Below are 21076 nucleotides of genomic sequence, written 5' to 3' on the forward strand. Positions count from 1 at the left end.
TCTTACCCACTGAGCCATCTCACCAGTCCTTTATTTTTTTTTTTTTAAATGGCAGAATCTAGCCGGGCGTGGTGGAGCACGCCTTTAATCCCAGCACTCGGGAGGCAGAGGCAGGCGGATTTCTGAGTTCGAGGCCAGCCTGGTCTACAAAGTGAGCTCCAGGACAGCCAGAGCTATAAAGAGAAACCCTGTCTCGAAAAACCAAAAAAAAAAAAAAAAAAAATGGCAGAATCTAGCCAGGTGGTGGCACACGCCTTAATGACAGAATCTTCATGTAGCTCAAGATGGCTTTGAACTTGCTGTTATGTAGCTGAGAATAGTCTTGAGCGGATCCTCTTGCCTCTGCCTCCAAGTGCTGGGATTTTGGCCTAACACCACATCCTGGCTCCACTGATCTAGATGCTGTGAAGTGATCCCAGAAGAGCTTATAGGTGGGAAACAAGCATGGTTTCTCTTTAACCTGTTTCCTCCTTAAATCATAATGCAAGCTCTAGGAAGGCAAATGCCTAAGGCTCACTGTCCATCCAGCCGAGCCTACTAAGGGTGCCCCATGTCCCAGTGAGATTCTCTATCTCAAAGAAAAACAAAGTGGTCTGAGGAAGGACATCCAAGGCTGACTTCTGGCCTCCACAGGCATCAAATGAACAAAGGTCTAGGACTACTGCTTAGTGGTGAAGATTTTGAGCAGCATTTCAGTAAGCCTTAGATTCAACCCCCAGCACCTCCCAAAAAGAAAAACCTTAAAGATCAAGCATATAACTGGGGTGTGAATGAATTGTAAAGCAATTGCCTGTCATGAGCTGGGCCTCATTTGTGCCAACCACCAATAGTTTTCTAAGCTTATACATAATTCACTGCAGAAAAATATAAAGTAAGCAACTTTTTTATTGAAGTGAAATTCATAAAGCAAAAAAAAACAAAACCCTTTTATACAGTAGTATTTAATATTCTGCATTATGTACAATCACTTCCTCTTTCTGACTCCAAGTCTTTCAACTCCCCACAGGGGAATGCTAGACCCCTTGAACGGCTTCTGTGTACTCATGGTCTAGCAAGCATCAATTTGCTCTTACCTTTGTGAATTCACACCACACTTTATAGATATATTATGCAGGTGGAATCAAACCTGTCCCGTTTGTCTCGCCCTTGTGTTAGAGTGTCTTTGACCACCCTCAAACAGTGTTTTCACTTCATCTCTGAACATTTCTGTGCAGACAGTATATTTATATGTTCATCCTTGCTGAACAAACATCAGCTTTTCTATATTTGGAAAGAGGTGAGGGGCTGGGAATGAGGTTTAGTGGTAGAGGCTTTGCCTAGCATGCATAAAGGAAGCGCCAGGTTCAAGCCCCAGCCCAACCAAAAAGATAAAACATTAATCAAGTGCTTTTCATTTTTGAATCTTTTTGCAGTTTAGACTGGCCTCCAGTTTGCTATGTAGCCAAAGCTGACCTTGGGGGCAAAAACAAAAAAAAACAAAAAAACCCCAAACTGACCTTGAACTTCTGATCCCACTTGCCTTTACTTTTTAATATTTTAAATTAGGCCGGGCGTGGTGGTGTACGCCTTTAATCCCAGCACTTGGGAGGCAGAGGCAGGCGGATTTCTGAGTTCGAGGCCAGCCTGGTCTACAAAGTGAGTTCCAGGACAGCCAGGGCTACACAGAGAAACCCTGTCTCGAAAAACCAAAACAACAACAAAGTTTTCGTTGCTTACAGAACTTCCAAAGGGAGGAAGAACAGTATTGCTGGGTCATGTAGTAATCAGGCAGGCACAATGAGTACTGACTTACTTTAGAGATGACCAGAGAAAATGGCAAAAAACAAACCAAAAAAAATTTTTTTCCTTCTCTTTTGAGACAGGATTTACTCTGTTAACAGCCCTGACTGTTCTAGAACTCACTCTGTAGACCAGGCTGGCCTTGAACTCAGAGATCTGCCTGTGTCTGCCTCCCAAGTGCTGGGATTAAAGGCGTGCCCCACCACACCCAGACTCTTACTCTGTAGCCCAGCCTGAACTGGCACTTGTGACCTTCCTACTTCAGCCTCCTAAGAACTGGGGCTACAGGCAATGCCCACGCCTAGCTCTGCACTTACTTTGAAGTAACTTTGCTACTGTTTACTACAGAGGACAAGCCAAACACCAGCAGTATTCATGAGTTCTACTTTCTGCACATCCTGGAAAGTAGCCAACTTTAAAAAACAAATAAAATTTACTCTAAATTAATAATAATAATAAATTAAGTGCAAGTTCAAATCCATTGTGCCTCCACACAGAAACCTGCCACCAAGAAGGCAGAGTGAGCACTGACCTACTGGAGATGACCACAGCTAACTGCAAACATTGCAAAGCAGAGCAAGTGCAGCAAAACTAAAGCCCTTCCTAACCACACCCATGAGCTACCCTCACCTTCTCAACCAAGCACTCCTGGGAGCTGCTTCATGTTGAGTAGAACCCCGGGAAGTAAAGAGGAAACGCTGGCTTCTGAACAGGGGTAGAGTTAGGGCACTGAGCCTGGAACAGCTTCCTCAGAGCACAGCTGGGCTGATGGCAGGTGCTCTGTAGAGAGCCACACCCAGCTCAGGTGAGCCAACTAAAAAACTGGTTATCTTAGGAAAAAAGTTTCTTATTTTTCCCAAAACATTTTAGGCCTTATTCACATTCCCAAAACAGTTATAACGATACAATATACCTTAGGCCTTTGTGAAACCCTGAGGTTTGTTGTTTGATTTGGTTTTTGAGATGGGGTCTCATTATGTACCTCTGGCTAGCCCAGAACTCACAAAAATATGATTACTTCTGCCTCCCAAGTGCTGAGATTAAAGGTGTGAACCACCTTGTCCAGTCTTAATTATGTATGTGTGTGTTCCTTTTTCCAAGTGTTTTCTAGGACTGTTTGCTGGTCTGAGAAGGTAAAGGTACATATTTTTTTAGGTAGATGACATTTCCAAATTGGAGAAGACAAAGGCCTCTGGTGTGGCTTCCTGCTTCAGCACTCCAGTCAGGAGGAACTCAGGAGAGAGGAGGGGTAGCCCCAGGCGGGATGGAATAGCACAGCGTGGTAGGTCTTCAGTGCAAGTTATGATAACTCGGTGAAGCTGTGAAGAGACAGCAAAAACGGTTAGGAAGGAAGGAACTTTGAAGCAGATGCAGGACCCATTAAACTGTTTCAGAACTGAACCTACACACACACTCTCAAACGTTCAACCTACCCTCCCCTGTCTTTGAAAAGGGTTTCATATAACTAACCCAAGCTGGCCTGCAATGTACTACATAGCTAAAGATAACCTTGAGCTTCTGCTCCTCTTGTCTCCATTTCCAGAGTGCTGGGATTACAGGTAGGTATTATGTGTATTAAGTATCAAGCCCAGAGTTCTGTATGTGCTAGGAAACAGGCTGCCAACCAAGCTCCATTCCCAGCCCCCATTGCAGCTTTTATCATAATCTGCATGAGACACAGAATATAGTGGGATAAGATGCAAACGATGCAAACAAGAGAACACAGGGAAATCCTGACTGAGGAATACTCTCAGGGACAGCTGGCCTCCTCCCTGCTGGAAGTCAATTCCTACAAAGGCAGGGGGTGGAGTGAGGCCTAGGGGCACTACACAATAGAGAATCAGAAAATATAATAAATACATGGAGCCCGGCATGGTGGCACATGCCTTTAATCCTAGCACTTGGGAGGCAGAGGCAGGCGGATTTCTGAGTTCGAGGCCAGCCTGGTCTACAAAGTGAGTTCCAGGACAGCCAGGGCTACACAGAGAAACCCTGTTTCAAAAAACCAAAAAAAAAATAAATAAATAAAAAATAAATAAATAAATACATGGAGCCGGACGGTGGTGGCGCACACCTTTAATCCCAGCACTTAGGAGGCAGAGGCAGGCGGATTTCTGAGTTTGAGGCTAACCTGGTCTACAGAGTGAGTTCCAGGACAGCCAGAGCTACACAGAGAAACCCTGTCTCGAAAAATATAAATAAATAAATAAAAATAAATAAATAAATATTATGGTTGGGGGTCACCATAACATAAGGAACTGCATTAAAAGGTTGCCTGATTACAGAAAAAAAAAAAAAAAAAAAGGAAGGAAGGAAGAAAAAAAAAGAAAGAAGTGTAACATTATTGAAACTATTAACTATGGGTGCAAAGCAAAGTATATCTATTTATCTATTTTTGACCCATGCTTGATTCCCAACATCTACATGGTAGCTCCCAACAATATGTAACTCCAGTCTCAGGGGATCCAATACTCTCTTCTGCCCTCTACCAGCACAAGGTGCACAAATAGTGCCGACATACTTTCAGGCAAAACATCCATACACATAAAATAAGTCTTTTTCTTTGTTTCCTTTTTTTTTTTTTTTTTTTTTGGTTTTTCGAGACAGGGTTTCTCTTTATAGCTCTGGCTGTCCTGGAGCTCACTTTGTAGACCAGGCTGGCCTTGAACTCAGAAATCCGCCTGCCTCTGCCTCCCGAGTGCTGGGATTAAAGGCGTGCGCCACCACGCCCGGCTTTTTTTTTTTTTTTTTTTTGAGACACAGTCCTATGTAGTCCTGGCTATCCTGGAACTTGCTATGTAGACCAGGATGGCCTCAAATTCAGAGATCTTCCTGCCCCTGCCTCCTGATTGCTGGGATCATCACCATGGCCAGCTCAATAAATAAATAATTTTTTCCATCCCAGCCCCCCTTTCCTTCTCTTCTCTCTCTTGCTCCAGCCCACTTGCTCTGGCCCCCGTTCGCTACAGCCTCGAATAAATAAATCTTTTTTTTTTTTTTTTTGGTTTTTCGAGACAGGGTTTCTGTGTGTTGCCTTGGCTGTCCTAGAACTCACTCTGTAGACCAGGCTGGCCTCGAACTCAGAAATCCGCCTGCCTCTGCCTCCTGAGTGCTGGGATAAAAGGCGTGCGCCACCATGCCCGGCGAATAAATAAATCTTAATAAATAAATCAGTCACTTAAATGACTAGAAAGCCAAAAAAGGCTTCTGCCTTCCTGGCTGCTGTAGTTACTGTGTGTGTGAGCCCTGCTGTGGGTGATGGATCCAAATGCCTGTGCTCATGCTAGAGCACCAAGTACTCCTAACCATGGCTGTCTCTCCAGCCCCTCTTCTCTGTGTGTAAAACAGACTTAAAAAGGTTAGGGTGGGGGTGGGGTGAGTAAGAAAGGGACATGCAGTCCCAGCTGGCTTCCATGAGTATATACCTAGAACTTCTCCTCATGCTTCAAGTCCCATGTGCTAAACTGCCAATGTGGAGCACCATATCTGGCTGCTTGAAAATGTTTAAACCTTAAAAACAACACCGAGGCGTCAGGGGAGGGGGGCTGGGGGGGCTGGGGGTGGGGTGGGAAGTATAGGGAACTTTTGGGATAGCATTTGAAATGTAAATAAAGAAAATATCTAATAAAAAAATAAAATAAAAAAATAAATACCTGACACCAAAACAAAACAAAAACAAAAAAACAACAACACTGAGTCCCTTTGAGGCCAGCACCCTCATTCTTGCTCTTCTTTCCGTCCATCATCCCTCCAACCCTTCCTCGTTCCCACTTCCTATGCTTGCCATACCTTATAAGAGTGAGGCATGTTGGGCAGGAAAGTGCCTCCACAGCAACTGATGATCTCTCCCATCTGAGGGGGGGGCGGCTGCACACCAGGGGTCACATGAATCTCATAGTCCTAAGAGAGGAATGATGGAGACAGACACCTGCAGTGACAGGCCAAAGGCCACTGGGAAACCTCTAAGGGCTCCAGGGGATAGGACGGCTGCGTGGTGCAGAAGACAGACTCTTACTTACCTCCAGCAGTCTTCGTTCTCGAGCCCGGCACAGGGAATCCCGAAGGCTGAAGCTAAAGTTCTTCTCTTGTTCAGGATCAGTCACTAAGTAGTCATCAGGTGGCAAGAAGCAGCCAGCCTTTCGGGACTAAGGAAGAACAGGCAGAACTGTTGTTCATCACGGAAGTGAACTTTCCGTGTCTTGCTTGTCCTTCCCAGTGCTGAGGATTGACCTCAAGACTTCAAGCATGCTAGGCAAGTGCTCTGGTACTGAGTCATCCCAGCCCTGTATCTTCTCAAAGCAGCCCACTGCTTCGCAACCCAGTTCTCCATCTCCTCCCTCCCACTACTTCTCCACTGCTAGGTGAGCAGTCCTTTCCAGCCATTCATCATCTCCTGGCTTCTTACCTGGTACAGCCAGTTCAGGGACAGGATGGGAATTCCCTTCCCCAGGGCACACAAGAACTTGACTGTCCTGCGGATGCGATCAGTAACCAAGTGGGAGGCCTCATTTACTGAGCTGGCCAGACTGCCTCCCAGAGCCAGCACTGCACGCTCGCCACGAGAATCCACGACTCCTGTGAACAATACCTGGGGGGGGCGGGGGGGGGTTATGGTATAAAGATGGTCACAGCAACCCACACTAGCAGCACCCATCTCTCAATCCCCAGCCCCTTGTTTTCTACCTTAGGGGCTGTTTCTTGGTTAGGTTTAGTTCGCCGGCTTCGAGTTGGTTTTCCCTGGGACTCTTCTTCTGCATGGTCCCTCTTTCTCTTTTCTGGTGTTGGAATTGCTGTCTCCTGAGGCTGAAAAGCATCTCAGTGGGCATCCTTGAGCTCTGTAGCACTTGCTCTTAGCTAGGGACACCCCCATCCCACCCCCAGCTCTCCTCTCACCTCTTCCTTCACTTCTGTTTCTACAGGTTCTTCCTTGATGACTATGGTTTTCTGGGAGGCTTGTCTTCGGGGACGTTTTTGACGGGGTGAGTCTGTGGTAGTGAGATTTGAGAAGCCTTAGGCTGGGGCTTAGGAATGGGCCCTGAGCTCCCAGCTGCTTCATTATGCATCAGGGGCATGGCAGGTTCAAGAGTGGTTGTAACTGACTCACCTGCTTCTGATGCTCCTGAGCTTTGGCTGGCTGAAGATTGGGGCTCAGGTTCAGAGAGGGCAGAGTAAGACTTATGACCCATAGGGACTGTGCGGGAACCCTGCTTCCCAGTAGCCCTTCGTTTCCTTTGGTGATTGGCTTGTGGAATGGGCTCCGGGGTAACAGGCTGGGCTATGGGGACAGGAGGCTTGAGATCAGGGGTACTGGAAACTGGGGAAGCACTTAGGGGTGAAGACTGTGTTAAGCTCTGACCTGTGACCTTAGGGGTGACAAGATGGTCTATAGAGGTGGAAGGCTCAAAATCAGGGGCCACTGGCCCAACTGATTCACAATCTTCAGTGGAGGGTTTATATGTCCTTCCTCGAGTGACCAGAGCTGTAGGCTTAGGGGTAGGCTGTTTTTTAGAAGTGAAAGGCTGGAGTTCAGGGGTTGTGGGGACACTCGATTCAGGAGTCCTGACAGAAGACCTACGTGTCCTACCCTGAGATGAGGGCTCATGGGTATCAGGCTGTTCTGTGGAGGTGGATGGATGGAATTCAGGACCAGTTTGGACAATTGGTTCTGGGGTCCTGGTAGACTTACTTGATCTACCCCGAGAGGCCCGAGATGTGAGGTTAGGGGTGACAGGCTGTTTTGCAGAGGTAAGAGGCTGCAGCTCGGGACCAGTGGGGACAACTGGTTCTGGGGTCTTGATAGAAGACTTACTTGGTCTACCCCGAGTGGCCCTAGGTTCAGGGATAACGGGCTGTTCTATGGAGGTGAGAGGCTGAAGTTCAGGGCCAGTGGAGACAACTGATTCTGGGGTTCTGACAGAAGTCTTACGTGGTCTGCCCCGAGTGACCCGGGAAGTGGGTTTAGGTATGACAGGTTGTTCTATGGAGGTGGGAGGTTGGAGTTCAGGGCCAGTAGAAATAAGTGGTTCTGGGGTCTTGTTGAGAGATTTACTTTGCCTGCCCCGAGTGGCCCGAGGTTTGAGGTCTGGGGTGACAGACTGTTCTGTGGAGGTGGGAGACTGGATTTCGGGACCTGTGAGAACTGGTTCAGGCATCTTAACAGAGGAATGTACCCTGCCCTCAGTGACCTGGGATGTAAGTTTTGGGATGACAGGCTGTGCTGTGGAGGTGGAAGGCTGGAGTTCGGGGTCTGCAGGGACAGTCAGTTCTGGGGTCCTGGTAGAGGACCTATTTGCCCTGCCCCGAGTGGGTCGAGATGTTGGTCTAGAGGCAGCAGGCTGGTTTGTGGGGCAGGTAGTATAAGGCTTAAGGGCAGCAGAGGAATGTGGGGAGGGGGTCATCCTGGAGGACCGCCGTGGCCTGACATTAGGCTTTGTGTGAAGACTCTCAGGAAGGGGTATCTCAGAAGAGGAGGTGGAAAGCAGAGGCTGAGTTGTAGACTGCTTTTGGCTCTGAGAGGGGAGGAGACTCTGAGTTGAAGCTTCAGGCACTGAAGAAAACAGGCAGTGGTCTGGGGGCTCTGGATCACCCTGACAAAGAGAAGAAGCAATGGACAAAAGGCACCAAGAAAGAGGTGGACAAGGATCTTTAACTTTTTTTAGTGTTTCTATGAAGTCATAGCTCATGTGCCTTCAGTGTCCTCCACTGACTCTTCTAGCTTAATTTCCAAGTGCTGGGACCAAAGGCCTATTTGTATGTTTGGTTTGATTCTATTTATGGTCACAGGACACTCACTGGCACCTTTCTTTCTGTGACCTCTCTTTAGGCTGGGAACTCCTTGGGGAAGGAAGCAATCTTTTGGACACCATAAGGAATCCCTAACCCTAATACTTCAGTGCAGTGATATGCACGGGTGGGTATGGCAACTAAGACATGGCGGGGGCAAAGAGGGATGAAACACAGAGACCTCTGGGTCAATATAGGGAACTATGGGTGGCATGACACGGGAATGGAAACCAACTAATGAATGACGAACAAGAAAACTGGGAGCCGAGCGTGGTGGTGCACGCCTTTAATCCCAGCACTCGGGAGGCAGAGGCAAGCGGATTTCTGAGTTCGAGGCCATTCTGGTCTACAACGTGAGTTCTAAGACACCCAGGGCTATACAGAGAAACCTTGTCTTGAAAACAAAAACAAAAACAAACAAACAAACAAAAAAGAAAACTGGGAACATGGGATCAGGGAGACAGGTCAGTGGGCAAAGCAAGCACCAAGACCTGAATTTAATCTCCAGAACCCATGTAAAAATGACAGGTATAATGGCTATGTTTTGAATCCCAGTGCTAGAGAGGTAGAGAGAGGAGAATCCCTGAAGCTTGCTGGCAAGAATCTTAGTCTACTTCAGCATATTCTAAGCTAGTTTAGGATCCTGACCACTACACCACCACCCTTCTAAAAAGCTGGGTAGTTCCTGAAGAACAACACACAAGACTATCACTTGGCTTCATCATGCACTGCCCCTAAACACAAACCCTCACAAACATGCACAAATGTACATGCAGTGAGAAAATGGGAAATATAGACAAAGAAAGATTAAAGTAAGACTAGGCAAAGGGCTGTAGAGGCATGATAAGAAAGCAGCTCACCCTGGAAGCCTTTCCAGCAGGTGTCGTCTGGCAACTCAAGCGGCCTAGTCAAAGAATAAAACAAGACTGGCTGAGTGTTGTGCAGCCTGCAGTTCATACACTAATTGCCATGAGGACTACATACCCCTTGGCTCCCCTGCCTCACACTTACCTCTCTGCTGCCTCCCAGGGCTCAAAGGGTCTCCCTTTCCTCCATCTGCCCGGCTCCCTGAGATTATTGGGGCTGAGGCAAGTCCCTCAAGGTCCTTCACCCCAACTCCAGGCTTTAGTGTTAGACTAGCAATTTGCCCTTTCTGATCATGGCTCCCTTCCTCTGTCACCCCTCTATCTGGGGTCACTTCTAAATCAGCTGGCTCCCATTCTCTCTTTGGTTCTGGTTTCTCTACTTTTCTCTCTCTCTTCTGTGAATCTTTGGACATCTCTATTTCTACCTCCAAACTCTCCCTATTCCCTTCAAGATCCTTGTCAGCCTCTTTTCTGTGACTGTCTCTAGCTAACACCTTTGGCTCTCTGTCCTCTGTCCCCTGAATTAGTTCTTCTCCTATCACATCTCTCTCACTGTTTTCTGTTCTTCCCCTGATTTCCCGCTCCAATGGCTCTCTCTCTGGGGTCATCCTGTCTGCCATTTCCTTTGGTATACCCATGGCTTTCTCCACAGTCTGTATCTCTCTGCCTTCAATTCTCAACAGCTCTGTGTGAACTGGGCTGGTATGAACCAGATGTTGGTGTCCTGGTGGTTCCCTAGGCAGAGATGGTCGAGATCCATGAGCTTCATGGGTATCAATGAGCTGGGGCTCAGAAGTCTCTGACTGTTCTCTTAGACAGAACGGCTGTGTAGCCAAGACTTCCCAAGGCACATCCAAGGTATCTGCACCTAAACAGGATGAGAGAAAGGAGGTAAGAACACAGATAAAAAAGGCACTAAGGTTGAGAACGAAGGCAGACTTGCAAACAGCTACCTGGGTTACAAAAGGGAAGCTGGGGGTAGGGTGGTGGTTCTAACACTGAATGCTATTCAGAAGATTATAACCTCACACACCGGTTTCCTCAGGAACTTCATTTGAAAAACAAGGACTGGGGATGTGGTTTAGGAAAACACTCATTTTAGGAGAATACTCATTTGGTATGCATAAAGCCCTGATTAAATCTCCAGAGAGAATGTAGAGTGTAAAAATTTTTGAGTTTTTGGGCCAACTCCAAATCTCCTGAACTAGAATCAGAGTAATCTAGGCAATCTAATTTTTATTTGTTATTTTATTTTTTAAGATTTATTCTAGGGGCTGGTGAGATGGCTCAGTGGGTAAGAGCACCCGACTGTTCTTCCGAAGGTCTGGAGTTCAAATCCCAGCAACCACATGGTGGCTCACAACCATCCGTAAGGAGATCTGACTCCCTCTTCTGGAGTGTCTGAAGACAGCTACAGTATACTTACATATAATAAATAAATAAATAAATAAATAAATAAATCTTTAAAAAAAAAGATTTATTCTAAAAATTTTTATTCACATGTATATGTGTATACCATGTGTGTGTGTGTGGGGGGGGGGGGGTACCCAGAGAGTGATGAAATCTCCAAGAGTGCTGTTACAGATGGTTGCCAGCTGCCTGACATGGGTGCTGGACTCTGGTCCTCTAAGATGATTGCCAGTCTTAACCACTGAGCCAAGCCCATTTTGTTGGATTTTGTTGTTGTTGAGACAAGGTCTCATTTAGTCAAGGCCTCAAACTTTCTATGCAGTCCAGGATGGCCCTGGGCTCCTGCCTCTGCCTCCCAAGTTCTGGGATCACATGTCTGGTATAGATTCTTTTCCTGATGAAATGGAGAACATCAGTAAAATAACAAAAGAATATGAAAGGTGGGTCTGGGGATACATCTCAGTGGATAGAGAGCTCATCTAGCAAGCATATGAAGTCTTGGTCCATCCCTAGCTGGGTGGCACACACCTGTAATCCCAGCCCTTGGAGAACCAGCAGTTCAAGGTCATCCTCAGCTACATGAACTCTTTGTCAACAAGCAAACAAGAATGAGGGGCTGAAGAGAGAGCACTGGTTGCTCTAGCAGTTCTGAGAACCCACATGGCAGCTTACAACTCCAGTTCCAGGGTATAAGACCTCTTCTGACCATTGTGGACACTAGGCATGCACACTGTGAACACACACACACACACACACACATACACACACACACACACATATATACATACATACATGCAAGCAAAACACTCATACATGTAACATAGGTAAATCTAACACACAGCATATGAAAGGATGCAGAGGAAGAAAACAAGAAAGCAGGCAAAGTTGGGAGTTCAGAGAGACTTCCTTGTACCTGGAGTCGGAGGGCTGAGATGGGAAGGTCCTGGCTCTTGTGGAAGAGTACATGGGAAGAGCTGGGTAGGCTCATTTTCCAAACTCTGGACTGCTGCCAAAGAAAAGGTGGATAGAACACAGCTGGTCCCAGAATGCCAGGGTCCCATACCCTACTTGGCCACATCGCCTTTCAAGGACCATCAGTCTAATCATCACCCAGCTCTTCCTGGTACTCACATCCAAACCACACAATGTCCTCACCTTCTGGGTGCTGGCTCTCCCCTTCTACAAAGCACTGGGTAGCTGGAAGGCACACATCTTCAGGTTCTGGTGGGAAGAGATGTGAGACAGATGAAAAATCAACTCTCATCCTAAAGACCTCTACAGTTCTCTCCTCTTATACCCAATTTATTTTAAGGGCCAAAGGCAGAGCAGAGGGCAACACTTACCATCACAACACTCTTTGGCATGCTTGGTTCTGCCCACATGTGCTTCTCTCTCCCTTCCTGTGGGGGTTTGGGCTCCCTCTCTCTGTGGCAGGGTGGGATTCCCTGAAGTATCTGTATATATCACCACTTGCTCCACTGGTGCTGCAGGTGACCCGCTTTGGGCCCCCACCTCAAGAGTACTTTCCTGCTCAGAAAAAGCTGTAGCACACTCTGTCCCAGCATCTTCTGCTACTGGCTGCTGGCTAGGCCTTACAGAGGCTGCTGCCTCTGGTGAGGATGAGCCTTCCTGTACAGCTGTTTCCCAGGCTTCCTCAGGAGGCTGGGCTCCCTCTAGAGGCACCTGGTGCTTCTCCCCCAGGATAACAGATGGCCCTGGGACTTCCTCCTCCACTTGTGCTCTGGTCTTGCCTACCACAGCAAAGGAGGCCTGATTTACCACTAGATGGCTGTCAGGGGAGCTCATATCCATGTACTCATCTGCATCATTGGGCCTACGGGGAGGCTGGCTCTCTGGCTGTGTGACAGTAAGAGCCTCATCTACATCCATGGGACTGTCTGGGACAATCTTTCTCTTTTGCCCTGAGGATTCCTCCTCCACATCCGTGTCACTGTCTCTCCCAGAGGCACTCTGGCTTCGTTCTACAAGGACCTGTGGTTGGGACTTGACCTCTTCTGCGCCTGGGTCTCTACTCCACAAAGCAATTCCTCTCTCTTTCAGATGGGCCAAGGTGAGTGCTGCTGAGACCTCCTCCTCCTCCTCCTCATCTGTATCACTGTTGATCACCATGGGTGTGTGGTTTCTCTCTAGAGGAACATCCAGTGCAGTCTTGTCCTCCACATCTGTGCCACTACCAGCTAGGCTGTCCTGCAGATGTGCCACACCAGGTGCTCCAGGATCTCCTATACCAACTGCAAGCAGCACTTGTTTTTTCTTCACAGGGGCTACAGAGGGGGTCACCGGGATCCTCTCTTCTTCCACATCTGTCTCACTGTCCACAAACCCAGGTTTGTGTTCTTCATCCACTTCTGTGTCACTGTCCTCCCCAAGAGTGGGGCTCTTCTCCAGAACTGACCCATCTGAGACCCCTGCCCTGCCTGCCTCCTTCTTGACTTTTGTGTCCTTCAACTTGTGCTCAGTGGGCTGAGCCTGTATGCCAGCTGTCATTCCGTTAGCTCCAGGCTGCTCAGCCTCCCCTGCAGCACCACTGCTGTCAGCTAAAGAGGACTCCTCGACTCCTGGTTGCTGACCTTGTTCTTCATCGGTGTCACTACCCAAACCAAAGGGTGAAGATGGCCCGGGGACACTTGGGGCCGGAGAAGAGACCTCTTCATCACTGTAAAGAAAAAGAATCCATAGAAAGTATGTCCTGGAAAGAGACACCCCATTCAGCTATGAAGACCTTGAAAGCAGGCACTGCTGGTAGCTGTCTTCTCATCTCCACTGAGTATATCAGAAGTGCTCGGGATGGAGAGATGGCTCAGCGGTTAAGAGCGCCGACTGCTCTTCCAAAGGTCCTGCGTTCAAATCCCAGCAACCACATGGTGGCTCACAACCATCTGTAACGAAAGCTGATGCCCTCTTCTGGAGTGTCTGAAGACAGCTACAGTGTACTTACATTAAATAAATAAATAAATAAATATTAAAAAACAAAACAAAACAAAACAAAAAACCCACTGACTGATCTGAGTTCAAGACCAGCCTGGTCTACAAAGTGAGTTCCAGGACAGCCAGGACTATACAGAGAAACCCTGTCTCGGAAAAAACAACAACAAGAACAAAAAACAACAAAGAACACTGACTGTTCTTCTGAAGGTCCTGAGTTCAAATCCATAACCACATGGTGGCTCACAACCATCCTTAATGAGATCTGACGCCCTCTTCTGGTGTATCTGAAGACAGCTACAGTGTAGTTATATATAATAAATAAATCTTTAAAACAAACAAACAAACAAAAAAACACTGACTGCTCTTCCAGAGGTCCTGAGTTCAATTCCCAGCAACCACATGGTGGCTCACAACCATCTGTAATAGAATCTGAGGCCCTCTTCTGCTGTGTCTGAAAACAACTACAGTGTACTCATATAATACATAAGTCTTTAAAAAGAAGAAAAAGAAGAGGAAGTGGTGGTGGTAGTGCTCATTATGGCTTAACTCAGCTGAGGAAATGAGTATTCGGAGGCTCTTAGCACCACCTTTCAAGATAATCATCTGGCAGGCAGTGGTGGCGCACCCCTTTAATCCCGGCACTTGGGAGGCAGAGGCAGGCGGATTTCTGAGCTCGAGGCCAGCCTGGCCTACAGAGTGAGTTCCAGGACAGCCAGGGCTACACAGAGAAACCCTGTCTCAAAAAAACCAAAAACAAAAGCAAACAAACAAAAAGATGCAGGTATCTGGTACTTTGGTACCCACCTTTCTGGAACTACTGTTGCTGAAGGGGATGCTGTATTCCTTGGTCCATTCGCCACACACCTTCCAGAAGGAAAATCTGGCAAGAATAGGAAAGAATAAATTGAGTTTATATCCATCATCCCTGTCTTTTCATACCTATACCAAAGGCACAAACTTACCCCCTTCTTCCTCTGAATCCTCAGCCAACAAAACTCTGGAATTTTGGGATCCTATCCGTATCCTGGGGGTTTTCTCTATAGTTAGAAGACTCCGAGGGACCAAGGGTGGTGGGACATCTAGGCGATGGTATTGGCAGGGAAAATCTGCAAACAGAATTAATTCCTGGTCCCTCAGACGATGGCTCACTCCAGGAGGTAGGACCCTAGGAGGTTTTACGATTTGAGTGCCATTGAGGCTCCCACAATCCTGGAGAATAGGGGCTTTGTTCCAAGCAGAGATTTCAATTACTGCATGCTGTTTGGAGATGGATGGAAAAGGCAGGGCCACAGAGCAGTCAGGGCTTCGACCAACGACATTCTTGCCAAGGTAGAGGGGGAAATCTGAGGATCAGAGAAAAAAATATGAGAGTAAGGCCAGAGTCCTGCCCTGAAGATGTTCTGGTTAGATACCCTACTGCTCACTCAGATCTCTTACAGGCGTTAAAAAACGACCAACAACAAAACCCTGAGGGCATGCCAACACAGAAGAGCATTTATAACACACTACTCATCAGCAATATTCTGTCTAGTCACATTTTTGTCTTTTCTCAATTGCTCAAACTTGAAAACAGAGCTTCACGCATGCTAGCTAAACACTTTCCCCTTGAACTATAGCTCTTGTTTTGTTTTTTTGATTTAGGGTCTTATCATGTAGTCCAGATGATTTTCAAGCTTACTATATAGCCTAGGCTACCCTCAAATACTACAGTACCCTCCTTAGTACAGGGATCACAAACATGTACCACCATGCCCAATGGGTGCTTTTGTGTGATTAAGTACATATAATACGCCGGGCGTGGTGGCGCACGCCTTTAATCCCACCACTCGGGAGGCAGAGGCAGGCGGATTTCTGAGTTCGAGGCCAGCCTGGTCTACAAAGTGAGTTCCAGGACAGCCAGGGCTATACAGAGAAACCCTGTCTCGGAAAAAAAAAAAAAAAAAAAAAAAGTACAAAGTACATATAATACAGGCTAGGTATAGTGTGGCACACGCCTTTGATTCCAGCACGTGGGAAGCAGAGGCAAGTGAATCTCTGTGAAGCCAGCCAGGTCTGCATAGTGAATTCCAGAGCAGCACAGGCTACATAGAGAGACCCTATCTCAAAGGAAAAACAAAAACAAAGGAAACATTACACACAATACAACTCTAACCACTTCAATCATTGCACATATGCTGTCCCGTCTTATTATACAGCCACTGTCACCAACACCCACAGTGTGTATGTGTGCACCTGCATGAATTCATGTCTATCACATGTGTGCTGGTATCCTGAGGTCAGAAGATAGTGTCAGGCCCCCTGTAACTAGAGCTCCAGGTGGTTGTGAGCCACCATGTAGGTGCTGAGAACCTAAACTTCTCCAAGAGCAGTAAGCACTCTTAATTACTGAGCCATCTTTTCAGCCCCCACATTGTAGTTTTATTTGAAGCTCTTCATTTTCTCTTGACAAAAGAAAATTACTCCAAGAAAATCCCAGAACCAGCCTCAAACAGTCAACTCAGGTGGCCTCTTTTGGCATCCTTAGTGGTACAGTTATTCATATCCCCTTTGAAACACACACATATACACACACACACATACATATATATAAATGGTTCTACCAACCCTCCAACTTCCAACTTCTTCTAAGAAAGACCCACAATCGGGCTGGTGAGATGGCTCAGTGGGTAAGAGCACCCGACTGCTCTCCCGAAGGTCCAGAGTTCAATTCCCAGCAACCACATGGTGGCTCACAACCATCTGTAACGAGATCTGGCGCCCTCTTCTGGAGTGTCTGAAGACAGCTACAGTGTACTTACATATAATAAATAAATCTTTAAAAAAAAAAAGAAAGACCCACAATCATACTTTAGTTCCCAATATCCCCTGACCTCTTTCTGGTCCATGAGTACCACTGAAGAGACGTAGCTGCCCTATAGGCTCCACACTATACCCCAAGGAGCCACTGGATAGTTCTGTCTCTTCCTCTTCTTCAGCATCCCAGTCAATCACCTGGGTGCTTTCCATGATCTGTAAAGGAAACACATAATCATTGCTTTTGTCAGAGAAAAAAAAATAACTGGAGGTAAATGTGGAAATGATCTCTCTCTCTGTCTCTCTCTCTGTCTCTGTCTCTCTCTCTCTTCTGAGACAGGGCTTCTCTATGTAGCCCTGGCTGTCCTGTAACTCACTTTGTAGACCAAGCTGGCCTCAAACTCAGAGATCCCCTGGCCTCTGCTTCCCATGAGATTAAAGATGTGAACAACCATGAGGTGATGATTTCCTATCAGTTATTCTAAAGCATGTAACAATATTCAGGGGTGGGAGAGTATGCCAGAGATAGAATGTTTGCTTAGCCTATGTGAGGCCATGTTTTCAATTCTTAGTACTACCAATAAGGGAAAAAAAATCTATTTGATAAAAACATGTTGGCATCTATCTGTAATCCCTGCATCTGAGATGATGAAGCAGAAAAATTAAGAACTAGAGACCTTACCAGGCATGGTGATGCACAGCTTTGATTATAGCAATGGGAAGGCAGAGGTAGGCAGATGTCTACTTGGTCTACATAGCAAGTTCCAGGCTAGCCAGAAGTAGCTAGATCATGGATTCAAAAGAAAAGGGGGGTGGGGGGTGGCGGAAGCTGGAAAGATGGCTTAGTGGTTAAGAGCACCGACTGCTCTTCCAGAGGTCCTGAGTTCAATTCCCAGCAACCACATGGTGGCTCACAACCATCTGCAATGGGATCTGATGCCCTCTTCTGGTGTGTCTGAAGAGAGCAATGGTGTACACATATACATAAAATAAATCTTTTTTTAAAAATGTAGAAACCAGCCTTGGCTACAGTGAGACCTTGCCATCCAAAACTGAATAATATACACGTACATATTTATACTTTTGGCCATGACACAAAGTATACCATTATATAGAAAGGGATACTTTATGGGATTTGTTTGTTTTTAGATACTACAGACTGAATCTAGAGCCTCCCACACCAAAACAAATGCTCTACCACCAAGCTATATCCTCAGCCCACAGATGGGTACTTTGTTTAAAGCACAAAAAAACCATGGTAAGCTGGACTGAGGTGGTGTATACCCACAGTTCCAGCTATTGGGGCAGCTGAAGCAATGTAATTGCTTGAGTCCAAGACTTCTAAGTTAGCATGGACAACACAGTAAGACCCCTTTAAAAACATCAACAACAAAAACCCAGCAAGGTGGCTCAGTGGTTAAAAGCACTGCATCCTCTTCTAGAATACCTAGGTTCAGTTCTCAGAACCCACACTGGTTCACAACAGTTTGTAATTCAAATTCCAGGGTATCTGACACCCTCCTTGGAGCCACGCACTCACCTGTGTGAGGGTATGGGCTTTGAGAAACAATGGTATGTGAAATATACTGTTTCTGGGCCTGGAAAGATGGCTCATCTGTTAAGAGCACTGATTACTCTTCCAGAGGTTTTGAGTTCAATTTCTAGCAACTACACGGTTCACAGACATGTGTTATGGGATCTGATGGGACAGATATTTTACACACACACAGAGGAAAAACTAGTGAGGATCAAACTTAGGGTCTTGTACATGTTCTAGTTTTTAAAAGCCCATCTACCACTCCCTAATTGATTTCATCATCCACTATTGAGTATTGTGTTGTATCAGGTATAATAGCCAAAAGAGACAGGGAAGTAATAACTCCAAAAATTCATTTGCTCAGAATAACACAGCATGTAAATAGAAATGAGTCACAAAGCCCCTAGTTTATACACTCTCATCAGCATACTTCAGCTTGAAGTGCAAAGAACCAGAGAAGCTAACATATAAAGAGGCATTTATATGTTAAACAGCTTTAACACATTAGGCTGACCGACTCATTTATCCTTGAGAAGAACCCTGTAAGGGTATGGTTGTTCTTCATTCCTTTTTTTTTTTTTTCCAGATGAGAAACGTCAACATAGATGGGTTAAGGAACGTCTCTAAATCACTCCTAGCGTTTTCTCGTGGCTGCTAAGTTCACAGAATTAAAGTAATTCCTTGGCAAGACCCTTTCCGGCTTTGTTTGTTTGTTGAGACAGGGTTTCTCTGTGTAGCCCTGGCTGTCCTGGAACTCACTCTGTAGACCAGGCTGTCCTCGAACTCAGAAATCCGCCTGCCTCTGCCTCCCAAGTGCTGGGGTTAAAGGCGTGCGCCACCACGCCCCGCCGGCCCTCTTTCCGTCTTTGACATCTCTCTCCAGATCAGTAAGGGTGGAACAGTATCTACATCCCCACCTCCCCTACTCGGGTCCGTCTTAGTTACTCTGCAGGAATTATGCACACCTGGTACCGGTCAGTATTTGGGCATGCATCCTCAAAATGACTCCTGCTCTCATGGTGACTACATAGCCGGCGTAACTGACTAACAGACAAACTAGAGACAGAAATTCAAAACTGCAGGGGTGGATTTTACCTATAAAGATGTCACACACCGGGAAAACGCTGAAAGGAAAAGTAGTGTACCCCAAGAAGTAAACTCCGTCCTGCCAACCCAGGAGACGCCTACGACCCTTTGCTCCAAGTGAAGGGCAACCATCTTTGGTACCTACGCGGGAGTTTGTTCCCTCGTGGCCTAAGGTTTCCGTGTCACCAAACCTACACCCCGGCCAGGGCGCCAAGCAAGGATTAGCATAAAAAAACCTAAAACCGCAACCCAAATTACCTCCGCCCAGTGACACCTAGGGCACGCCCCTCCCGCCCTCAGGAGGAATCAAAGATGGTAACCGGGGCGCGGGCTGCCGAACTCACCGACTGAATCCGCGCGCGCGCGCCACCAGTAACGGCCGCTACCAGGTGGCGGGAGTGCGAATCCCGGAAGAGAGTCGGTTGGCTGATTGGCTCCTGGAACTGTCTTTTACTGCTGGAAGCGCGCCGATTGACTCAAGTCGGAAGCCCCGCCCCCGCCTGGCCTCCTCACAGCTCAAAAGTGCGGCTACCGGCGGGAAACAGGCTGAAGAAAACGCTGACAATCAGGGGGTGTGGCCTGAGAATCCCGCGCCGTGATTGGGTAGCGTCCTGGACCAACCCTCCGTCGCTACGTCATCCACGGACTACTTCCCGCGCAGATTTCCAAACCCCTACCAGAGAGTCTGGCGCCAGTTACCGGCGGTGGCTAGAAGGGCTCTATCATAGAAGTCATTCCAAGGCCAGAGCGCCCTTCTCGGTCATCCCAGAAATGGCGCCAGCTGACTCACGAGAAATGAGGGGTTGCAGGCAGCAGTCGTGGCTGGAGGCTGCAGATTGGAAAACACCCTGTAGGCGTGGCACTTTAGAACTCCCCATTGCAGAGGGATTTTATTTCCGTTTGATTTGGACTGCTTACTTGCGTTTCTTCCACATCATTGTATGTACGTATGAATGTATAAAATGACGGACATTTTGAGGTCATCTTCCTAAATGGAAGATCCTAAATACAGCAAGCTGTTTTGCTAAAACCTCGAAGTCTGTGGTCATCTTTCAAAAGGGGAGAAAAATATAATAAAATAATTTATTTCATTATAGTAAAACATGAAGGTATTCCAGGAAAGTGGCTTGTATAGTTCTTTCCCGTTGGTTTTCTCAGTATGTCCATAATAAAGCCAGACGTTTGAAGCTTTAAGTTGGATGACTTACCCGTGTACCTACAGTAAATGGGACAAATTCAAGTAGCACGAAATAATCAATAATCGCTTTCATTGTTAGCATGACCAAAGTTGAAATATTTTTAATGAATAAAGGAGTATTGATGTAACTTAAATGTTCTTTGTTGTTGTTGTTTTGGTTTTTTGTTTTTTGAGACAGGGTTTCTCTGTGTAGCCCTGGCTGTCCTGGAACTCATTATGTAGACCAGGCTGGCCTCGAACTCAGAAATTCACCTGCCTCTGCCTTCCAAGTGCTGGGATTAAAGGTGTGTGCCACCACTACCCGGCTTAAATGTTCTTTTATTTAAAAGATGACTTGAGCTGTATGTTGATTGCATGTCTTTGATTCATTTTCTTTAAGCCAGAGAAGGGGTCTCACTATGTGCCTCTGCTAACCTAGAACCAACTTAGCAGGTTAGCCTTGAACTCACAGGGATCCTCCTTCCTTTCATTGGTCCACCACGTTTGACCTACACAATTACATTCTAGATACTGCTTACTAGACCCGTCCCTTTGTTGTTGTTTCTCTTTTTAAAAGAGGTGTTTTATGTGTATTGGTAGTTTGCTTGCATGTATGTCTCTGTACTACTATGGATGACAGGAATTGAACCTGTTCTTCTGAGAACGGCAAATTCTCTAAATTGCTGAGCCATCTCT

General features: G+C 46.7%; 1 protein-coding gene across 3 annotated transcripts; it reads right to left on the minus strand.

Moving 5' to 3' along the window:
* Window positions 1–867: 867 nt before the first annotated feature.
* Window positions 868–19543, minus strand: Mdc1 (mediator of DNA damage checkpoint 1). Of its 3 annotated transcripts, none has more exons than XM_029471555.2 (16): window positions 19462–19543; window positions 16658–16796; window positions 14750–15130; window positions 14592–14667; window positions 12182–13515; window positions 11994–12059; window positions 11752–11841; window positions 9574–10296; window positions 9423–9466; window positions 6884–8366; window positions 6673–6764; window positions 6463–6582; window positions 6185–6367; window positions 5799–5924; window positions 5569–5679; window positions 868–3098 (listed from the first exon to the last, which is right to left on the minus strand). In XM_029471555.2, exons 2-16 carry the CDS (start codon window positions 16791–16793, stop codon window positions 2931–2933), a joined length of 5133 nt encoding a protein of 1710 aa, XP_029327415.1. In that variant the 5' UTR covers window positions 16794–16796; window positions 19462–19543; the 3' UTR covers window positions 868–2930. The 3 variants fall into 3 exon arrangements, with proteins under 3 accessions (XP_029327415.1, XP_021005126.1, XP_029327410.1); XM_021149467.3 differs by having other exon boundaries at window positions 10063–10296; window positions 11752–11844; XM_029471550.2 differs by having other exon boundaries at window positions 11752–11844.
* Window positions 19544–21076: the final 1533 nt, after the last annotated feature.

Source organism: Mus caroli, unplaced genomic scaffold (genome assembly GCF_978045245.1).
Source record: "Mus caroli unplaced genomic scaffold, Mus_caroli_1 scaffold_18, whole genome shotgun sequence".
Classification (NCBI taxonomy): domain Eukaryota; kingdom Metazoa; phylum Chordata; class Mammalia; order Rodentia; family Muridae; genus Mus; species Mus caroli.

Excerpts from the sequence above, each read along its gene's own strand:
- Mdc1 (XM_029471550.2), bottom strand. The coding sequence starts at position 16,793 with ATGGAAAGCACCCAGGTGATTGACTGGGATGCTGAAGAAGAGGAAGAG. Across the intron at positions 6,368-6,462 it reads ACCAAGAAACAGCCCCTAAG|GTATTGTTCACAGGAGTCGT; the intron begins GTAGAAAACAAG and ends CGCCCCCCCCAG. Across the intron at positions 5,680-5,798 it reads GAGAACGAAGACTGCTGGAG|GACTATGAGATTCATGTGAC; the intron begins GTAAGTAAGAGT and ends TTCCTCTCTTAG.